The sequence below is a fragment of the Pleurodeles waltl genome, chromosome 3_1 (assembly GCF_031143425.1).
Source record: "Pleurodeles waltl isolate 20211129_DDA chromosome 3_1, aPleWal1.hap1.20221129, whole genome shotgun sequence".
Lineage (NCBI taxonomy): Eukaryota > Metazoa > Chordata > Amphibia > Caudata > Salamandridae > Pleurodeles > Pleurodeles waltl.
The window spans coordinates 1,116,579,412-1,116,601,757 of record NC_090440.1 but is presented as its reverse complement, the minus strand read 5'-3'; the positions used below and the strand labels follow the sequence as shown (position 1 = coordinate 1,116,601,757).

The window sequence follows — 22,346 nt, the reverse complement described above, 5'->3', positions numbered from 1 at the left end:
CCAGTGGTCTTAGTCCCCAAACCTCACACCAAAGATGGAAAGAAAGAGATGAGGTTTTGTGTGGACTACAGAGGGCTCAACTCTGTCACCAAGACAGATGCTCATCCAATTCCTAGAGCTGATGAGCTCATAGACAAATTAGGTGCTGCCCAATTCTTAAGTACCTTTGACTTGACAGCAGGGTACTGGCAAATAAAAATGGCACCTGGAGCAAAAGAGAAAACAGCATTCTCCACCCCTGATGGGCATTATCAGTTTACTGTTATGCCCTTTGGTTTAAAGAATGCCCCTGCCACCTTCCAAAGGTTGGTGAATCAAGTCCTTGCTGGTTTGGAGGCCTTTAGCACAGCTTATCTTGATGATATTGCTGTCTTTAGCTCCACCTGGCAGGATCACCTGGTCCACCTGAAGAAGGTTTTGAAGGCTCTGCAATCTGCAGGCCTCTCTATCAAGGCATCCAAATGCCAGATAGGGCAGGGAACTGTGGTTTACTTGGGCCACCTTGTAGGTGGAGGCCAAGTTCAGCCACTCCAACCCAAGATCCAGACTATTCTGGACTGGGTAGCTCCAAAAACCCAGACTCAAGTCAGGGCATTCCTTGGCTTGACTGGGTATTACAGGAGGTTTGTGAAGGGATATGGATCCATTGTGACAGCCCTCACTGAACTCACCTCCAAGAAAATGCCCAAGAAAGTGAACTGGACTGTGGAATGCCAACAGGCCTTTGACACCCTGAAACAGGCAATGTGCTCAGCACCAGTTCTAAAAGCTCCAGATTATTCTAAGCAGTTCATTGTGCAGACAGATGCCTCTGAACATGGGATAGGGGCAGTTTTGTCCCAAACAAATGATGATGGCCTTGACCAGCCTGTTGCTTTCATAAGCAGGAGGTTACTCCCCAGGGAGCAGCGTTGGAGTGCCATTGAGAGGGAGGCCTTTGCTGTGGTTTGGTCCCTGAAGAAGCTGAGACCATACCTCTTTGGGACTCACTTCCTAGTTCAAACTGACCACAGACCTCTCAAATGGCTGATGCAAATGAAAGGTGAAAATCCTAAACTGTTGAGGTGGTCCATCTCCCTACAGGGAATGGACTTTATAGTGGAACACAGACCTGGGACTGCCCATGCCAATGCAGATGGCCTTTCCAGGTTCTTCCACTTAGAAAATGAAGACTCTCTTGGGAAAGGTTAGTCTCATCCTCTTTCGTTTGGGGGGGGGGTTGTGTAAGGAAATGCCTCCTTGGCATGGTTGCCCCCTGACTTTTTGCCTTTGCTGATGCTATGTTTACAATTGAAAGTGTGCTGAGGCCTGCTAACCAGGCCCCAGCACCAGTGTTCTTTCCCTAACCTGTACTTTTGTATCCACAATTGGCAGACCCTGGCATCCAGATAAGTCCCTTGTAACTGGTACTTCTAGTACCAAGGGCCCTGATGCCAAGGAAGGTCTCTAAGGGCTGCAGCATGTCTTATGCCCCCCTGGAGACCTCTCACTCAGCACAGACACCCTGCTTGCCAGCTTGTGTGTGCTAGTGAGAACAAAACGAGTAAGTCGACATGGCACTCCCCTCCGGGTGCCATGCCAGCCTCTCACTGCCTATGCAAGTATAGGTCAGTCACCCCTCTAGCAGGCCTTACAGCCCTAAGGCAGGGTGCACTATACCATAGGTGAGGGTACCAGTGCATGAGCATGGTACCCCTACAGTGTCTAAACAAAACCTTAGACATTGTAAGTGCAGGGTAGCCATAAGAGTATATGGTCTGGGAGTTTGTCAAACACGAACTCCACAGCACCATAATGGCTACACTGAAAACTGGGAAGTTTGGTATCAAACTTCTCAGCACAATAAATGCACACTGATGCCAGTGTACATTTTATTGCAAAATACACCCCAGAGGGCACCTTAGAGGTGCCCCCTGAAACTTAACCGACTATCTGTGTAGGCTGACTAGTTCCAGCAGCCTGCCACACTAGAGACATGTTGCTGGCCCCATGGGGAGAGTGCCTTTGTCACTCTGAGGCCAGTAACAAAGCCTGCACTGGGTGGAGATGCTAACACCTCCCCCAGGCAGGAGCTGTAACACCTGGCGGTGAGCCTCAAAGGCTCACCCCTTTGTCACAGCACCGCAGGACACTCCAGCTAGTGGAGTTGCCCGCCCCCTCCGGCCCCGGCCCCCACTTTTGGCGGCAAGGCCGGAGAAAATAATGAGAATAACAAGGAGGAGTCACTGGCCAGTCAGGACAGCCCCTAAGGTGTCCTGAGCTGAGGTGACTCTAACTTTTAGAAATCTTCCATCTTGCAGATGGAGGATTCCCCCAATAGGGTTAGGATTGTGACCCCCTCCCCTTGGGAGGAGGCACAAAGAGGGTGTACCCACCCTCAGGGCTAGTAGCCATTGGCTACTAACCCCCCAGATCTAAACACGCCCTTAAATTTAGTATTTAAGGGCTACCCTGAACCCTATAAAATTAGATTCCTGCAACAACAAGAAGAAGGACTGCCTAGCTGAAAACCCCTGCAGAGGAAGACCAGAAGACAACAACTGCCTTGGCTCCAGAAACTCACCGGCCTGTCTCCTGCCTTCCAAAGAACTCTGCTCCAGCGACGCCTTCCAAAGGGACCAGCGACCTCTGAATCCTCTGAGGACTGCCCTGCTTCGACGACGACAAGAAACTCCCGAGGACAGCGGACCTGCTCCAAAAAGACGGCAACTTTGTTTCAAGAAGCAGCTTTAAAGAACCCTGCAACTCCCCGCAAGAAGCGTGAGACTTGCAACACTGCACCCGGCGACCCCGACTCGGCTGGTGGAGAACCAACACCTCAGGGAGGACCCCCGGACTACTCTACGACTGTGAGTACCAAAACCTGTCCCCCCTGAGCCCCCACAGCGCCGCCTGCAGAGGGAATCCCGAGGCTTCCCCTGACCGCGACTCTCTGAAACCTAAGTCCCGACGCCTGGAAAAGACCCTGCACCCGCAGCCCCCAGGACCTGAAGGACCGGACTTTCACTGCAGAAGTGACCCCAGGAGTCCCTCTCCCTTGCCCAAGTGGAGGTTTCCCCGAGGAAGCCCCCCCTTGCCTGCCTGCAGCGCTGAAGAGATCCCTTGATCTCTCATTGACTTACATTGCGAACCCGACGCTTGTTCTAACACTGCACCCGGCCGCCCCCGCACCGCTGAGGGTGAAATTTCTGTGTGGGCTTGTGTCCCCCCCGGTGCCCTACAAAACCCCCCCGGTCTGCCCTCCGAAGACGCGGGTACTTACCTGCAAGCAGACCGGAACCGGGGCACCCCCTTCTCTCCATTATAGCCTATGCGTTTTGGGCACCACTTTGAACTCTGCACCTGACCGGCCCTGAGCTGCTGGTGTGGTAACTTTGGGGTTGCTCTGAACCCCCAACGGTGGGCTACCTTGGACCAAGAACTGAACCCTGTAAGTGTCTTACTTACCTGGTAAAACTAACAAAAACTTACCTCCCCCAGGAACTGTGAAAATTGCACTAAGTGTCCACTTTTAAAGTAGCTATTTGTGAATAACTTGAAAAGTATACATGCAATTGAAATGATTCAAAGTTCCTAATGTACTTACCTGCAATACCTTTCAAACAAGATATTACATGTTAAATTTGAACCTGTGGTTCTTAAAATAAACTAAGAAAATATATTTTTCTATAACAAAACCTATTGGCTGGATTTGTCTCTGAGTGTGTGTACCTCATTTATTGTCTATGGGTATGTACAACAAATGCTTAACACTACTCCTTGGATAAGCCTACTGCTCGACCACACTACCACAAAATAGAGCATTAGTATTATCTATTTTTACCACTATTTTACCTCTAAGGGGAACCCTTGGACTCTGTGCATGCTATTCCTTACTTTGAAATAGCACATACAGAGCCAACTTCCTACATTAACAAACTGCGATTGGGTCAGAGGCAGATCCCTCTTCCTTCCTCCAACCAGATCTGACAGTGATGACAGATCCATCACTCCTGGGATGGGGCAGCTACCTGGGAGAAGTGGAGTTCAGAGACCTTCAGTCTCCTGCGGAATCTGGACTCCACGTCACCCTGCCATAGCTCCAGATGATCTGGCTGGAATTGAAAGCCTTTGTGTCCTCCACTAAGGGAAGGCTAGTGCAGGTGTTAACGGACAACACCACCACCATGTGGAACTGCAACAAGTGGGAGGGGTTGTGGGCCCTTTGTCAAGAGACCCTGCGCCTCTGGACATGGCTTGAAGGTAAGTTGATTTCTTTGGTTGTTCAACACCTGGGCGGCTCTCTGAACACCATGGCAGGCAAACTCAGCTGAAGATGCCTAGCGGATCACTAATGGGGTCTCCATCTGAAGGTGATGCAAGGTCTCTTTCAGCAGTGGGGAGAGCCTTGGTTAGATTTCTTCTCCAACGCGCAATGTCAGCAGCTCTGTGTGCTCCAGTTTTCATGATGGCTCTCGCTCTGAGACGCTGTAGGTATGGACTGAGGGTCAGCCTGACCAACCAAATAAGTGGGCCCCGGTCCCATGAGCCTGGTCCTCTTCTCCTCGCTCCGGGGCAGTGGATCGTTTGGTCTCCGTCACCCGAGGCAATAGCAATGGGGGGGGTCTGCAGACACTGTTGGAAAGTCCACAGTGGGCAAACTCAAGGTGAGCTTCGCCTCTGGAGGGCCTGGGAACCATGTTGACACTGTTGGACCACTTCAGCTCGGGCTAGATGGCTCTGGTGCAGTGGTGATGTCTGGCATTGGGTTTTTGGTGGTCCCGATCCTCACTGTTCTTTCTTGGGTTGCCTGCAGTCAGGAAATCCGCTCCTTTGCTTCAGGGGAGTTATTCAATGAGATTTGCGAAGCACTTGCAGCTCTCCTGGTTTCTTTGGTGCTGCAGTGGCAGGACAGGTCAGTTGCTCCTCAGGGGTCAGATGCAGCAGCAGGCTGGGAGGGTTTGCGCCAAGTCAGTCGTGCTCCTTGGTTCTCAGGTCAGCAGGCTTCTTTGTCTACTCCTTCTTTTGTGTCCAGCGCAGATCTGAGGTTCTGGTATGGGGGTCCCCTAAATACTCAATTTAAGGGTGCGTTAAGGGAAGTAAAGGGCATTGGCCAATTGTCTACCTACACTTGGGTTCACTAGATCCCCCCTCCCCCCTTTTAGAAGTCCACTGTATAAACAGGCAGCTTCCTACTGACGCTTTTCATCTCAAGTGGAGCTTAGGCCTCCTGTGTACGCCTTTCTGCCCCTACCACTTCTGCCCAGAGTTCTCAAGATCAGGAGTGACTGAGCCTTGTGGCTCTGGACTGGACTCTGTGAGTTTGGTATCCAAACTGTTGAGCCTGGCCATCAATCCTCCGGTCGGGCTGTCCCTTTGGGAGGATCTTCTTTCGCAAGGAAAGGTTCTTCACCGAAACCGGTCTATGTCCTGCCTTAATGCATGGAGATTGATTCGTGACAGTTGATAACTCTCAACCTTCCACCCGAAGTGTGTAATGATATCTTTGCAGCCAGGCATCCCTCCACCCGTAAACGGCTACCATTGAGGCAAGTTTGTGGCATGGTGTGCAGAAAAGCACATCAATTCTTTCTTCTCCCCTTTCTTAGGTCCTTCTGTTTAGTCTTTCCCTAACCCAGCAGGGCTCTGCTTTGGGTACCCTAAAGGACTGTCTGCCATCTCAACCTTCCTGCAGTTGCCAGATAAGGCATCCCTCTCCTAGTCCCCTGTTGTGAATATGTTTTGAAAGGTCTCCAACATACGTTTCCACCTTCTTTCGTACATTCCTGATGTGCTCTCCCTTTTAGCCCTTACATGACTATCCTCTCGGGCTCCTTACCATCAAGATTGCCATCCTGGTGGTGATAACATCTGCCTTGATGGTCGGTGAGCTCCAGGCATTATCATAAAAGCCTCCATACCTAACCATCTTTGCTGACAAGCTGGTCCTTCGCACTAGAGCTTTCTTTCTGACGAAAGTTGTCAATCCCTTTCATTTAGGATAGTCCATCCCCCTGCCTACCTTTTCATGCTCAGCCGCAACCCTCTAAAGAAGGAAAGCGACTTAATCTACTGGACCAAAAAAAGAGCATTTCCCTTCTACCTTGACCATACTAAAGAGTTGCTGATGTGCGTCCAACTTTTCATGAGATATGGCGGAGCCAAGAAGGGAAAGGCTGTTCTGAAACTAATCATCTTTTGATGGATCGTGCTCTGCATTAAAGTCTGATATGTACTGGTGAAGAAGTGTCCCCTTAAGGGTTTTTGTGCTCATCCACCAGAGCTAATGCTGCGAACACTGTGCTAGCATGCAGAATTCCAGTCATGGAATCTGCCAGGTAGCAATGCTGCCTTCTCTGCACCCATTCACCAACCACTACGGCCTGGACAGTCAGGTCTTTTGGGATGGGCAGGTCCTGCAGGACTTACTAGTGTGACTTCATTCCTCAGACACATCTCCAGGGAGGTATTGCTTGGTTATCTAATCTAAGGTAATAAATCTGCGGCTAGACATCTCTATCAGATGAACAAGTTACTTTCCATCGGTAATGACCCACCCATTCTCCCTAATCTGCAAACAGATATCTAGGGGACAGGGTTTTTTCACCACGTCCCAGAAGCAGAATTGTCCTTTTTTTTTTTTTTTTTTTTTTTTTGGTGCCATGTTCTTCCATCTGAATGGTTCCGTTGGTAATGCCTTAAGGTTAAGCTGCTCTCCTCGCCTGCTTATCCACTTCCCACCAATTAAGTGTCTGTCGAATATCCTGCAGGAGAATTAGACAGAGCTCATCTTAATTACCCTCGACTGGGCTAAGGGAATGGTATACCAGTATGCATAGACTAGATTCCAGGCATGTGTTCTTATGCTAACTACATCAACCACAGAGTGCAGAACAGAGTGGATGTTAGCTCCTTGTGGCCCGGGAAACGCACCATTTCTCACTGGGTTATTTTCTTTTATCAAGATCTACTACATTTTAGCCAAGATAGAACATCCAGAGGGCGTTTGTGCCCACTCCATTCTTGTCTTGGCTGCTTTCACAGCTGTCACCAGAGATGTTTAATGGCTGATGTCTCGCAGCCACTACATGCTTTTGTCATACTTAGTCACATATACTTGGCTAGGGTGGTACTGCATAACTTCTTGGATTAACTGGCACTAATAAATCCCATCTCCTGGAGGATAATGCTTTGCGACTCATTCTAATCTGAGCAATCTGCATGGACATGTATCCATCCAAATTAGGCTACTTATCCTTGGTAATAATATGTTCGATGGCATATGTTGCTGCAGATACACATGTTGAGCACAGTCCGCTGCCTGGTGTTGGGCTCGGAGTATTACAAGTTGTTTTTCTTCGAAGAAGTCTTTTTTGGTCACGGGACCGAAGGACTCCTCCCTCTTCGGCTCCATTGCGCATGGGCGTCGACTCCATCTTAGATTGTTTTTTTCCGCTGTCGGGTTCGGACGTATTCCTTTTCGCTCCGTGTTTCGGTTCGGAAAGTTAGTCAGAATCTCGGAAGAAAGCGTCGGTATTGTTCCGTTCGGTATCGGGATAGTTAGGTACATCGACACCGATCATCGGAAGACTTTGGGGTAGCTTCGATCCCCCATCGGGGCCTCGTCGGCCCGACCGCGTGTGACGGCGAAGCCGATGGAACGGACCCCGTTCCGTTTCTGCCCAAAATGTCACAGTAAGTATCCTTATACAGATCAGCACCTGGTCTGTAACTTGTGCTTGTCCCCCGAGCACAAGGAGGATACCTGTGAGGCCTGTCGAGCCTTCCGGTCCAGAAAAACACTCCGGGACCGAAGAGCCAGGCGTCTACAAATGGCGTCCACGCCGACAAAACAACGTTTCGACGACGAAGAGGAAACATTCTCGGTTCCGGACTCAGAATCCGGAGACTCCGACGTCGAACAACAACAACAAACAGTGAGTAAGACGTCGAAAATAAAGACCATCGAAAAAACAAAAGCCCAGGGGACGCCACTGCCAACAGGCCATGGCTCGACCCATAAAACCGGCGACCCGTCGAAGGCGCCGAAAAAGGGCACGCCCATAGCGAAGAAACCCCACTCCGGTCAAGGGACCGCCATGGAGCAACCTCGGAGCCGAGATAGCGGCTCCGAGAAGCAAAAACAAGATGCCGGCACCGAAAAACATCGGCACCGAGACACACTGCCGAAAGCCACAAAAATTCAGTCGGTACCGAAGCTGAAAAAAGATTCTCTCTCGGCGCCGAAAAGTTCCACACCTCCTTCCTACACAGAGGAACAAGGAATAAGTGGCCAGATGCACAGATTTGGACAAGAGCTCCAAAGTGTAGAATCAGACTACACACAAAAGAGACTGTACATCCAACAAGACACAGGGAAGATATCAACCCTTCCCCCAATAATGAGAAAAAGAAGGATCGGATTTCTCAAGGATGACGCACAACCACAAGCCAAAGTGATTAAAAAAGTCACGCCTCCGCCCTCTCCACCACAACAGGCATCGCCGGCACAAACTCCACCACAAATGCACTCACCAGCGCAAACTACTATAAGTCAAGATAATCAGGATCAAGACGCCTGGGACTTATACGACACCCCAGTGCCGGACAACGATCCCGATTCATACCCCACAAAGCCGTCACCGCCAGAGGACAGTACCTCATACTCGCAACTGGTGGCTAGGGCAGCAGAATTCCACAATGTCCAACTGCATTCCGATCCTATAGAGGATGATTTTTTATTTAACACCCTCTCGGCTACACATAGCCAATATCAATGTCTCCCAATGCTACCAGGGATGTTACGGCACGCAAAACAAATTTTTGAAGAGCCCGTAAAATCAAGAGCCATCACCCCAAGGGTGGATAAGAAATATAAACCACCACCCACAGACCCAGTGTTTATTACTTCGCAGTTACCACCTGACTCCGTAGTAGTAGGGGCAGCTCGCAAAAGAGCAAATTCCCATACATCTGGCGACGCCCCACCTCCGGACAAAGAAAGCCGAAAATTTGATGCGGCAGGGAAAAGAGTCGCATCACAGGCAGCCAACCAATGGCGCATCGCAAATTCTCAAGCGCTGCTAGCCCGATATGACCGCGCACACTGGGATGAGATGCAACTTCTCATAGACCATCTTCCCCAGGAATACCAAAAAAGGGCGCAGCAAATAGTTGAAGAGGGACAAACGATCTCGAACAATCAAATCCGCTCTTCAATGGACGCAGCCGATACTGCAGCAAGAACAGTCAACACTGCAGTCACCATAAGGAGACACGCATGGCTCCGCACTTCAGGGTTCAAACCTGAAATCCAGCAGGCTGTCCTTAATATGCCCTTCAACGAAAAACAACTTTTTGGCCTTGAAGTGGACACAGCCATTGAAAAACTAAAAAAGGACACAGACACGGCCAAAGCCATGGGCGCACTCTACTCCCCGCAGAGCAGAGGCTCTTTTAGAAAAACTCCATTTAGAGGGGGGTTTCGTGGCCAACCCACAGACACCACCAGCCAACAAACAAGAATCACACCCTATCAGGGTTCATTCCAAAGGGGAGGTTTCAGGGGATATAGAGGGGGTCAATTCCCAAGGAGTAGGGGAAAATTCCAAACTCCAAAAACACCTCCACCTAAACAGTGACTTTCAAGTCACACAACCCCTTCACTCAACACCAGTGGGGGGAAGACTAAGCCAATTCTACCAATCTTGGCAGCAGATTACAACAGACAATTGGGTACTAGCAATAATCCAACATGGCTATTGCATAGAATTCCACAAATTCCCACCAAACATCCCTCCAAAAACACGCAAAATGTCACTACAACATTTAGAACTTCTAGGACTTAGAAGTTCAAGCACTACTGCAAAAGGATGCAATAGAATTAGTACCAGTACAACAAAAAAACACAGGAGTTTACTCCCTGTACTTTCTAATTCCAAAAAAAGACAAAACATTAAGACCAATATTAGATCTCAGGACACTAAATACCTACATCATATCAGACCACTTTCACATGGTCACACTACAAGACATCATTCCACTGCTCAAACAGCAAGATTACATGACCACATTAGACCTAAAAGATGCGTACTTTCATATACCAATACATCCTTCTCACAGAAAGTACCTAAGGTTCGTATTCAAAGGAATACATTACCAGTTCAAGGTGTTGCCATTCGGAATAACAACTGCACCAAGAGTATTCACAAAATGTCTAGCAGTAGTAGCAGCACATATCAGGAGACAACAAATACATGTGTTTCCTTACCTAGACGATTGGCTAATCAAGACCAACACAGTAAGAAAGTGCACAAACAACACCACATATGTCATACAAACCCTTCACAAACTGGGTTTCTCCATCAACTATACAAAGTCACACCTCGAACCTTCTCAGACACAACAATATCTAGGGGCAACCATCAACACATCAAAAGGAATTGCCACTCCAAGTCCACAAAGAGTTCAAGCATTCCACAAGGTAATAAGTGCTATGTTTCCAAACCAAAAGATACAAGCAAAATTTGTGCTAAAACTTCTAGGCATGATGTCATCATGCATAGCCATTGTCCCAAACGCAAGACTACACATGCGACCCTTACAACAGTGCCTAGCATCACAATGGTCACAAGCACAGGGTCAACTTCTAGATCTGGTGTTGGTAGACCGCCAAACATACCTCTCGCTTCTATGGTGGAACAGCAACAATTTAAACAAAGGGCGGACATTTCAGGACCCAGTGCCTCAATACGTTATAACAACAGATGCTTCCATGACAGGGTGGGGAGCACACCTCAATCGCCACAGCATTCAAGGACAATGGGACGTACACCAAACAAAATTTCATATAAATTACCTAGAACTGTTAGCAGTATTTCTAGCGTTAAAAGCCTTTCAACCCATAATAACACACAAATACATTCTTGTCAAAACAGACAACATGACAACAATGTATTATTTAAACAAACAAGGAGGAACACACTCAACACAATTGTGTCTCCTAACACAAAAAATATGGCAGTGGGCGATTCACAACCACATTCGCCTAATAGCACAATTTATTCCAGGGATCCAAAACCAACTAGCAGACAACCTTTTGCGAGATCACCAACAAGTCCACGAATGGGAAATTCACCCCCAAGTTCTGAACAATTACTTTCAAATTTGGGGAACACCCCAGATAGATTTGTTCGCAACAAAAGAAAACGCAAAATGCCAAAACTTCGCATCCAGGTACCCACACCGCGAATCACAAGGCAATGCTCTATGGATGAGTTGGTCAGGGATATTTGCATACGCTTTTCCCCCTCTCCCTCTCCTTCCATATCTAGTAAACAAATTGAGTCAAAACCAACTCAAACTCATACTGATAGCACCCACATGGGCAAGACAACCTTGGTATACAACTCTACTAGACCTTTCACTAGTACCGCATGTCAAACTACCCAACAGACCAGATCTGTTAACACAACACAAACAACAGATCAGGCATCCAAACCCAGCATCATTGAATCTAGCAATTTGGCTCCTGAAATCCTAGAATTCGGACACTTAGACCTCACACAAGAATGTATGGAGGTCATAAAACAAGCTAGAAAAGCTTCCACTAGACACTGCTATGCATCTAAGTGGAAAAGATTTGTTTGCTACTGCCATACCAATCAAATCCAACCATTGCATGCCTCTACAAAGGACATAGTGGGATACTTACTACATTTGCAAAAAGCAACCCTCGCTTTTTCATCTATAAAAATACACCTCGCAGCAATATCTGCTTACCTACAAACTACTCATTCATCGTCTCTATTTAGAATACCAGTTATTAAAGCATTCATGGAAGGGCTAAAAAGAATTATACCACCAAGAACACCACCAGTTCCTTCATGGAACCTTAACATCGTCTTAACAAGACTCATGGGTCCACCTTTTGAACCCATGCATTCCTGTGAAATGCAATATTTAACGTGGAAAGTCGCATTTCTCATTGCAATCACATCCCTCAGAAGAGTAAGTGAAATACAGGCATTTACCATACAAGAACCATTTATTCAAATACACAAAAATAAAATAGTTCTAAGAACAAATCCAAAATTTCTACCAAAAGTAATCTCACCATTCCATTTAAATCAAACAGTAGAATTACCAGTGTTCTTCCCACAGCCAGATTCCGTGGCTGAAAGGGCACTACATACATTAGACATCAAAAGAGCACTAATGTACTACATTGACAGAACAAAGTTAATCAGGAAAACAAAACAACTGTTCATAGCTTTTAAAAAACCACACATAGGAAATCCAATCTCTAAACAAGGCATTGCTAGATGGATAGTCAGATGTATTCAAACATGCTATCTTAAAGCCAAAAGAGAATTGCCTATTACACCAAAGGCACACTCAACCAGAAAGAAAGGTGCTACAATGGCCTTTCTAGGAAACATTCCTATGAGCGAAATATGTAAGGCTGCAACCTGGTCTACGCCTCATACATTTACTAAACACTACTGTGTAGATGTACTAATAAACGACAAGCTACAGTGGGGCAAGCTGTACTAAGAACATTATTCCAAACTACTTCAACTCCTACAGGCTAAACCACCGCTTTTAGGGGAGGTAACTGCTTTATAGTCTATGCTCAACATGTGTATCTGCAGCAACATATGCCATCGAACTGAAAATGTCACTTACCCAGTGTACATCTGTTCGTGGCATTAGTCGCTGCAGATTCACATGTGCCCTCCCGCCTCCCCGGGAAGCCTGTAGCCGTTTAGAAGTAAATCTTAAATGTTAAACATTTGTACATTTGTAAATAATTATTATAAACTTTTTATGTACATACGTATTCACTCCATTGCATGGGCACTATTTATAGCCAACAACTCCAGCCTCACCCTCTGCGGGGAAAACAATCTAAGATGGAGTCGACGCCCATGCGCAATGGAGCCGAAGAGGGAGGAGTCCTTCGGTCCCGTGACCAAAAAAGACTTCTTCGAAAAAAAACAACTTGTAATACTCCGAGCCCAACACCAGGCAGCGGACTGTGCTCAACATGTGAATCTGCAGCGACTAATGCCACGAACAGATGTACACTGGGTAAGTGACATTTTCATAATGGTGAATACAAAAATCTTCCTGCAGATTCCTCACCATTCTCCTTCCTCCTTTAATGAGTCCGTGCTGTACTTATAAATAAACCGAAGGTATGAAAAACATGTTGTATGGTGTAATTGTCGCTGTCACTGATGCTCTTTGCTGCTCTCCGGACACCTTGCCGGAGCACTGAAATGTATCTGGGACTGATACCTGCACACAGGTTAGCGCCTTTTATACACACGTGGTATCATGTCCAGTGGGTGGAGTTACAGATGGAATTGCTTGGCACCACTTGGTGGCACTGCAGACATACAGCTTTTCTATACTGGGGGATATGCATATAAATTGTTTAGTAACCAGCAATATAAGGTAAGTAGCTTTTACTTTCTACTCTTGTTTCTATAAGGCACAAAACTTCTGTTTTGTGGGTAAAGTCAGAAAGTGAGGGGTGTAATGCTTGAAATACCTGAATTAATACCTACTCAGTTTTGAAGGACACAATCAATCTATACCTCACTGATGAGGAGCAAAAAACTTGAAAACATGTTTCAAGCACAATTGTACAATACTGTAAACACGCCCCCCACTACCACCCCATTCTTCAAGTGCAAAATCTGTGTTGTAAAAAACAAAAATAACCAGACATAGTGACTGACAATGCATGTTAAAAATGCCAGTCTAGCTGTTGATCTAAACATTGCCTGCATTGTAGTTTTCGCTAGAGTGACACATGTCATTTTGATGCATATTCATTCTACATAATAATAATTTGTTTTGGTGAATGACCTATGTATTACTCTGGCAAATTTGACTTTGCCTCAACTGTTCTTGGTTGTGCTGTAAACTTGGCCATATATATTCTGAAAAAAATACAAGTTATCTTTATTTTTTGAATAGGTAAAAGACCTTGATAATCGTGGGTTATCGAGAACATAGTTGCCTTCAGCCTTGACGCAAGCAGCACTGAAAGAGCCTTCACCTGTGAACCAGATGATGTTTTTTATACCGTTTCTATCTGCAGGATGAGATTGGATTTAATTGCCTGTGAAGTCATGTATAATACAGTCCATATTGGGTGAATGATTTGTATAAATATGAACACGTTCTCAAATTATTTTTTGTTTTTCTTTGGTTTTATAGTAGCCAAATAAAGAGGGGGTTACAGACATGTATCTTTCTACGTCTGTTTTGTGGGAAGTCTATTAACTTGCCACGTGCACATATTACAGTATTTATAATTCTTATTTAAACATTTTTCTATAGCATTCCACAAGGTGCTAATGTGTTTCATAATACACTCTAGAAAGAACACAAACACTGATGAAAAGAGGAATTACATCAGGGAAAACAGATTAGTTACGTAGATGACCACCTTGATTGGAGAGTATGGTCTGTCGGGTATGAATACAAGATATTCATTTTTACTTGTATTTTGTGCTTTAATCTAACTTGGTCTTCTAGTGTCTGTTCCAAGTGGTTATCATCACAAAACCATACTAATTAAACTCTTAGGACCTGATTTAGAATTCGGTGAACGGGTTACTACATCACATCTATGACGCATATCCCATCCACCAAAATCGCAATCCTAAATCGCTTAGGATACAACGGGATCTAGATTTCAGCAGACGGGATATCTGTCATCAATGTGACTGAGTAATCAATCCGCCTGGTTCTAAATAATGCCCTTAATCTTAGGTTTATATCTAATTAATTATGTGTGATATAAAGCATATACAGTTTTTGGTCAGTCCAGTCCAGTTTAATTTATAACGTCACTTTAATCCCTTTGCTGCAAGACGTTTACTCCTACATACATCCCCCACCATATTTCTTATACACTGGCTTAGATTTGAAAGTCACAAATGCAACAAAATCCAATTGGTAACAACAAATGTTCTACTAATCTTTGCTCCCACAAGTCTTCCAATAAAAATGGCATCTCACTTTTGTGGGTAGGCATATTGCCCGCAACAGAAACTACCCAAAACACAAGACGAACACATCACATTTTTCCATCGAAAATTGACACTTTTTTCTGAAGTGGGTACTGCTAGATTCTGGACCCTAACTCAGTGGACACTTAGGGGAACCTAGCCAACCTGTACACTTTTTAAAATTAGACACCTAGGGGTATCCAGGGTGGGCTGACTTGCCTGGCTCTCACCAAGCTGTATTACCCAGAATCCCTTGTAACCCTCAAACTTTGACTAAAAAACACATCTTCCTCATATTTCTGGGATAGAAAGTTCTAGAATCTGTGGGGATCCACAAACTTCTTTCCACTCGCCATTCCCCCAAGTCTCCTAATTGAAATGGTACCTCGCTTGTGTGGGTAGAGCTAGTGCCCGCAACAGGAAATGGCCCAAAACACAGCATGGACGCAGCACACTTTTCCACCGAAAACCCTCTTTTCCCAATGTGGGTACCTGTAGATTTGTGACCCTATTTCAGCCAGCAGTAAGGAAACCTAGCCAACCTGTACATTTTTTTTAAAACTAGACACGTAGGGGTATCCTGGGTGAGAATACTTGCGTGGCTCTCACTAGGTTTTGAATCCTCTGCAAACGTTGACAAAAAAAAAAACATTGTCCTTTTTTGGTGATGGAATGTTCTGGAATCTGCGGGGAGCCACACATTTCCTTCCTTCCCAAGTCTCCCAATGAAAACTGTAAATTACTTGTGTGGCTGGGCCCAGTACCTGCACCAGAACAAATCAAACCAAGGTCAAGGAGGGTTCCTTTTGCGAGGACTCCCATTTATGTTAATTTGATCAGTTTCTGTCACAGGCCCTAGACCCAACCACACAAGTGGGGCAGCATTTATATTGGGACAAGTAGGGAAATGCTGGGAGGTATGAATGTTGTGGTTTTCTTCTGAATCTGGAAGAACATGGCGCAAAAATGCAAGGAAAACCTGATTTTAGTCACATTTTGAGGTTTGCAGGGCATTGTGGATAATAAAAATTGTTGGGATGCAGGAGAGGCACACCATCCTGTTTCCCTGAGTGTTTAGTTTACTAAAATATCGAGTTGGTAGATTTTCCCTAGAGACAATGTACAACTTGGCAGAGAAAGAGAGAAAAGACAAATATTACTGCATAACGATCTATTCCTCAAGTACACGCCACCGGTTGGATTTGGCACGAGGGTGAGTGAAAGGTTTAAAATTTAACATTTTACTAACAAGTGATTTCACAAAAATGAAATACACTTAATATTCGAAAGGTAAAACTCATAGCTCGTGAGCTTTTATAGCCGTGGCAAGGCACCAACTGCTTTACAGCCCATTCACAAACCTTTCATTAATGGCACTCACAAGAACATCCACAGAGCCAGCCATGGGCCCAGTACATTACAACACTCACATCAACAGACAGCGGCATTCAAAGGCCCATCACTTTCATACGCCCACAGGACTGACTCAGCAGTCTCACCAGCAGACAGTGTGCGTGTGTGGACTGGCATTTGGCTAGCAGTGTTTGTAGTTACCATCAGCAAGTTCACTACTTAAACACCGCCAGCCAAGCGCCAGTCCACGCACACTGCCAGCCAAGCGCCAGTCCACGCACACTGCCAGCCAAGCGCCAGTCCACCCACACTGCCAGCCAAGCGCCAGTCCACCCACACTGCCAGCCAAGCGCCAGTCCACCCACACTGCCAGCCAAGCGCCAGTCCACCCACACTGCCAGCCAAGCGCCAGTCCACCCACACTGCCAGCCAAGCGCCAGTCCACCCACACTGCCAGCCAAGCGCCAGTCCACCCACACCGCCAGCCAAGCGCCAGTCCACACACACCGCCAGCCAAGTGCCAGTCCACGTGCACAGTCACATTTCTTTTAAATAAAAAAGAGAACACAAATCTATTGGCAGTAGATAAAAAAGCTTTAGTTACAAACACAACAGCTCTAATTAAATACATCACACTAATGCCAGCCGTGAAATCTGAAGAAAAAATTTGAAAATGATAGACCAGTTAGTTCACTATTACTCTCACAATTGCTCCTAGTAACTGTTGAGTGTGGAACAATTTAAAACATGTGGGCACACATAGCCCAGGATTAGAAGGACACTTAAGGCAGTGCATAGGAATCTCCTATGCATAGTGTAGGAAATTGGCTCTGTATGCACTATTTCAAGGTAAGGAATAGTATGCACAGAGTTCAAGGGTTCCCCTTAGAGGTAAGATAGTGGCAAAAAGAGATAATACTAATGCTCTATTTTGTGGAGTGTGGTCGAGCAGTAGGCTTATCAAAGGAGTAGTGTTAAGCAATTGTTGTACATACACAAGCAATAAATGAGGAACACACACTCAAAGACAATTCCAGGCCAATAGGTTTTTGTATAGAAAAATATATTTTCGTGGTTTATTTTAAGAACCACAGGTTCAAGATTTACATCTAATACTTCAAATGAAAAAGGTATTGCAGGTAGGTACTTTAGGAACTTTGAATTAGCAAAATAGCATATACAGTTTTCACATAAATCACATATAGCTATTTTAAAACTAGACACAGTGCAACTTTCAACAGTTCCTGGGGGGAGTAAGAGTTTGTTAGTTTTTGCAGGTAAGTAAACCACCTACGGGGTTCAGGTTTGGGTCCAAGGTAGCCCACCGTTGGGGGTTCAGAGCAACCCCAAAGTTACCACACCAGCAGCTCAGGGCCGGTCAGGTGCAGAGGTCAAAATGGTGCCCAAAACGCATAGGCTTCAATGGAGAAGGGGGTGCCCCGGTTCCGGTCTGCCAGCAGGTAAGTACCCGCGTCTTTGGAGGGCAGACCAAGGGGGTTTTGTAGGGCACCGGGGGGGACAAGTCCACACAGAAAGTACACCCTCAGCAGCGCGGGGGCGGCCGGGTGCAGTGTGCAAACACGCGTCGGGTTTTCAATAGTGTAGGAAGTTGGCTCTGTATGTGCTTGTAAGGAAATGCCTCCTTGGCATGGTTGCCCCCTGACTTTTTGCCTTTGCTGATGCTATGTGTAGGAAGTTGGCTCTGTATGTGCTATTTCAAAGTAAGGAATAGCATGCACAGAGTCCAAGGGTTCCCCTTAGAGGTAAAATAGTGGTGAAAATAGATAATACTAATGCTCTATTTTGTGGTAGTGTGGTCGAGCAGTAGGCTTATCCAAGGAGTAGTGTTAAGCATTTGTTGTACATACACATAGACAATAAATGAGGTACACACACTCAGAGACAAATCCAGCCAATAGGTTTTTATATAGAAAAATATCTTTTCTTAGTTTATTTTAAGAACCACAGGTTCAAATTCTACATGTAATATCTCATTCGAAAGGTATTGCAGGTAAGTACTTTAGGAACTTCAAATCATCAAAATTGCATGTATACTTTTCAAGTTATTCACAAATAGCTGTTTTAAAAGGGGACACTTAGTGCAATTTTCACAGTTCCTAGGGGAGGTAAGTATTTGTTAGGTTAACCAGGTAAGTAAGACACTTACAGGGCTTAGTTCTTGGTCCAAGGTAGCCCACCGTTGGGGGTTCAGAGCAACCCCAAAGTCACCACACCAGCAGCTCAGGGCCGGTCAGGTGCAGAGTTCAAAGTGGTGCCCAAAACACATAGGCTAGAATGGATAGAAGGGGGTGCCCCGGTTCCGGTCTGCTTGCAGGTAAGTACCCGCGTCTTCGGAGGGCAGACCAGGGGGGTTTTGTAGGGCACCGGGGGGGACACAAGTCCACACAGAAATTTCACCCTCAGCAGCGCGGGGGCGGCCGGGTGCAGTGTAGAAACAAGCGTCGGGTTTTCAATGTTAGTCTATGAGAGATCTCGGGATCTCTTCAGCGCTGCAGGCAGGCAAGGGGGGGATTCCTCGGGGAAACCTCCACTTGGGCAAGGGAGAGGGACTCCTGGGGGTCACTTCTCCAGTGAAAGTCCGGTCCTTCAGGTCCTGGGGGCTGCGGGTGCAGGGTCTCTCCCAGGCGTCGGGACTTTAGGTTCAAAGAGTCGCGGTCAGGGGAAGCCTCGGGATTCCCTCTGCAGGCGGCGCTGTGGGGGCTCAGGGGGGACAGGTTTTGGTACTCACAGTATCAGAGTAGTCCTGTGGTCCCTCCTGAGGTGTTGGATCGCCACCAGCCGAGTCGGGGTCGCCGGGTGCAGTGTTGCAAGTCTCACGCTTCTTGCGGGGAGCTTGCAGGGTTCTTTAAAGCTGCTGGAAACAAAGTTGCAGCTTTTCTTGGAGCAGGTCCGCTGTCCTCGGGAGTTTCTTGTCTTTTCGAAGCAGGGGCAGTCCTCAGAGGATGTCGAGGTCGCTGGTCCCTTTGGAAGGCGTCGCTGGAGCAGGTTCTTTGGAAGGCAGGAGACAGGCCGGTGAGTTTCTGGAGCCAAGGCAGTTGTCGTCTTCTGGTCTTCCGCTGCAGGGGTTTTCAGCTGGGCAGTCCTTCTTCTTGTAGTTGCAGGAATCTAATTTTCTAGGGTTCAGGGTAGCCCTTAAATACTAAATTTAAGGGCGTGTTTAGGTCTGGGGGGTTAGTAGCCAATGGCTACTAGCCCTGAGGGTGGGTACACCCTCTTTGTGCCTCCTCCCAAGGGGAGGGGGTCACAATCCTAACCCTATTGGGGGAATCCTCCATCTGCAAGATGGAGGATTTCTAAAAGTCAGAGTCACCTCAGCTCAGGACACCTTAGGGGCTGTCCTGACTGGCCAGTGACTCCTCCTTGTTGCTTTCTTTGTTCCCTCCAGCCTTGCCGCCAAAAGTGGGGGCCGTGGCCGGAGGGGGCGGGCAACTCCACTAAGCTGGAGTGCCCTGCTGGGCTGTGACAAAGGGGTGAGCCTTTGAGGCTCACCGCCAGGTGTTACAGCTCCTGCCTGGGGGAGGTGTTAGCATCTCCACCCAGTGCAGGCTTTGTTACTGGCCTCAGAGTGACAAAGGCACTCTCCCCATGGGGCCAGCAACATGTCTCTGGTGTGGCAGGCTGCTGGAACTAGTCAGCCTACACAGACAGTCGGTTAAGTTTCAGGGGGCACCTCTAAGGTGCCCTCTGGGGTGTGTTTTGCAATAAAATGTACACTGGCATCAGTGTGCATTTATTGTGCTGAGAAGTTTGATACCAAACTTCCCAGTTTTCAGTGTAGCCATTATGGTGCTGTGGAGTTCGTGTTTGACAGACTCCCAGACCATATACTCTTATGGCTACCCTGCACTTACAATGTCTAAGGTTTTGTTTAGACACTGTAGGGGTACCATGCTCATGCACTGGTACCCTCACCTATGGTATAGTGCACCCTGCCTTAGGGCTGTAAGGCCTGCTAGAGGGGTGTCTTACCTATACTGCATAGGCAGTGAGAGGCTGGCATGGCACCCTGAGGGGAGTGCCATGTCGACTTACTCATTTTGTTCTCACTAGCACACACAGGCTTGTAAGCAGTGTGTCTGTGCTGAGTGAGGGGTCTCTAGGGTGGCATAAGACATGCTGCAGCCCTTAGAGACCTCCCTTGGCATCAGGGCCCTTGGTACTAGAAGTACCAGTTACAAGGGACTTATCTGAATGCCAGGGTGTGCCAATTGTGGATACAATGGTACATTTTAGGTGAAGGAACACTCGTGCTGGGGCCTGGTTAGCAGGGTCCCAGCACTCTTCTCAGTCAAGTCAGCATCAGTATCAGGCAAAAAGTGGGGGGTAACTGCAACAGGGAGCCATTTCTTTACACTATGTTTACAATTGAAAGTGTGCTGAGGCCTGCTAACCAGGCCCCAGCACCAGTGTTCTTTCCCTAACCTGTACTTTTGTATCCACAATTGGCAGACCCTGGCATCCAGATAAGTCCCTTGTAACTGGTACTTCTAGTACCAAGAGCCCTGATGCCAAGGAAGGTCTCTAAGGGCTGCAGCATGTCTTATGCCACCCTGGAGACCTCTCACTCAGCACAGACACACTGCTTGCCAGCTTGTGTGTGCTAGTGAGGACAAAAACGAGTAAGTCGACATGGCACTCCCCTCAGGGTGCCATGCCAGCCTCTCACTGCCTATGCAGTATAGGTAAGACACCCCTCTAGCAGGCCTTACAGCCCTAAGGCAGGGTGCACTATACCATAGGTGAGGGTACCAGTGCATGAGCATGGTACCCCTACCGTGTCTAAACAAAACCTTAGACATTGTAAGTGCAGGGTAGCCATAAGAGTATATGGTCTGGGAGTCTGTCAAACACGAACTCCACAGCACCATAATGGCTACACTGAAAACTGGGAAGTTTGGTATCAAACTTCTCAGCACAATAAATGCACACTGATGCCAGTGTACATTTTATTGCAAAATACACCCCAGAGGGCACCTTAGAGGTGCCCCCTGAAACTTAACCGACTATCTGTGTAGGCTGACTAGTTCCAGCAGCCTGCCACACTAGAGACATGTTGCTGGCCCCATGGGGAGAGTGCCTTTGTCACTCTGAGGCCAGTAACAAAGCCTGCACTGGGTGGAGATGCTAACACCTGGCGGTGAGCCTCAAAGGCTCACCCCTTTGTCACAGCACCGCAGGACACTCCAGCTAGTGGAGTTGCCCGCCCCCTCCGGCCCGGCCCCCACTTTTGGCGGCAAGGCCGGAGAAAATAATGAGAATAACAAGGAGGAGTCACTGGCCAGTCAGGACAGCCCCTAAGGTGTCCTGAGCTGAGGTGACTCTAACTTTTAGAAATCCTCCATCTTGCAGATGGAGGATTCCCCCAATAGGGTTAGGATTGTGACCCCCTCCCCTTGGGAGGAGACACAAAGAGGGTGTACCCACCCTCAGGGCTAGTAGCCATTGGCTACTAACCCCCCAGACCTAAACACGCCCTTAAATTTAGTATTTAAGGGCTACCCTGAACCCTAGAAAATTAGATTCCTGCAAACTACAAGAAGGAGGACTGCCTAGCTGAAAACCCCTGCAGAGGAAGACCAGAAGACGACAACTGCCTTGGCTCCAGAAACTCACCGGCCTGTCTCCTGCCTTCCAAAGAACTCTGCTCCAGCGACGCCCTCCAAGGGACCAGCGACCTCTGAATCCTCTGAGGACTGCCCTGCTTCGAAAAAGACAAGAAACTCCCGAGGACAGCGGACCTGCTCCAAAAAGACTGCAACTTTGTTTCGAGGAGCAGCTTTAAAGACCCTGCAATCTCCCCGCAAGAAGCGTGAGACTTGCAACACTGCACCCGGCGACCCCGACTCGGCTGGTGGAGAACCAACACCTCAGGGAGGACCCCCGGACTACTCTCCGACTGTGAGTACCAAAACCTGTCCCCCCTGAGCCCCCACAGCGCCGCCTACAGAGGGAATCCCGAGGCTT

The 22,346-nt window shown here is 47.3% G+C and overlaps 1 protein-coding gene across 1 annotated transcript in view; it reads left to right on the top strand.

Moving 5' to 3' along the window:
* STT3A (STT3 oligosaccharyltransferase complex catalytic subunit A) overlaps nucleotides 1-14,241 on the top strand; it is a 262,701-nt gene extending 248,460 nt beyond the window's left edge. The window contains exon 18 of the mRNA XM_069224404.1: nucleotides 13,969-14,241. Coding sequence (XP_069080505.1) covers nucleotides 13,969-14,007 — 39 coding nt within the window. The 3' untranslated portion in view covers nucleotides 14,008-14,241. The remainder of the gene's footprint in view (nucleotides 1-13,968) is intronic.
* Nucleotides 14,242-22,346: the final 8,105 nt, after the last annotated feature.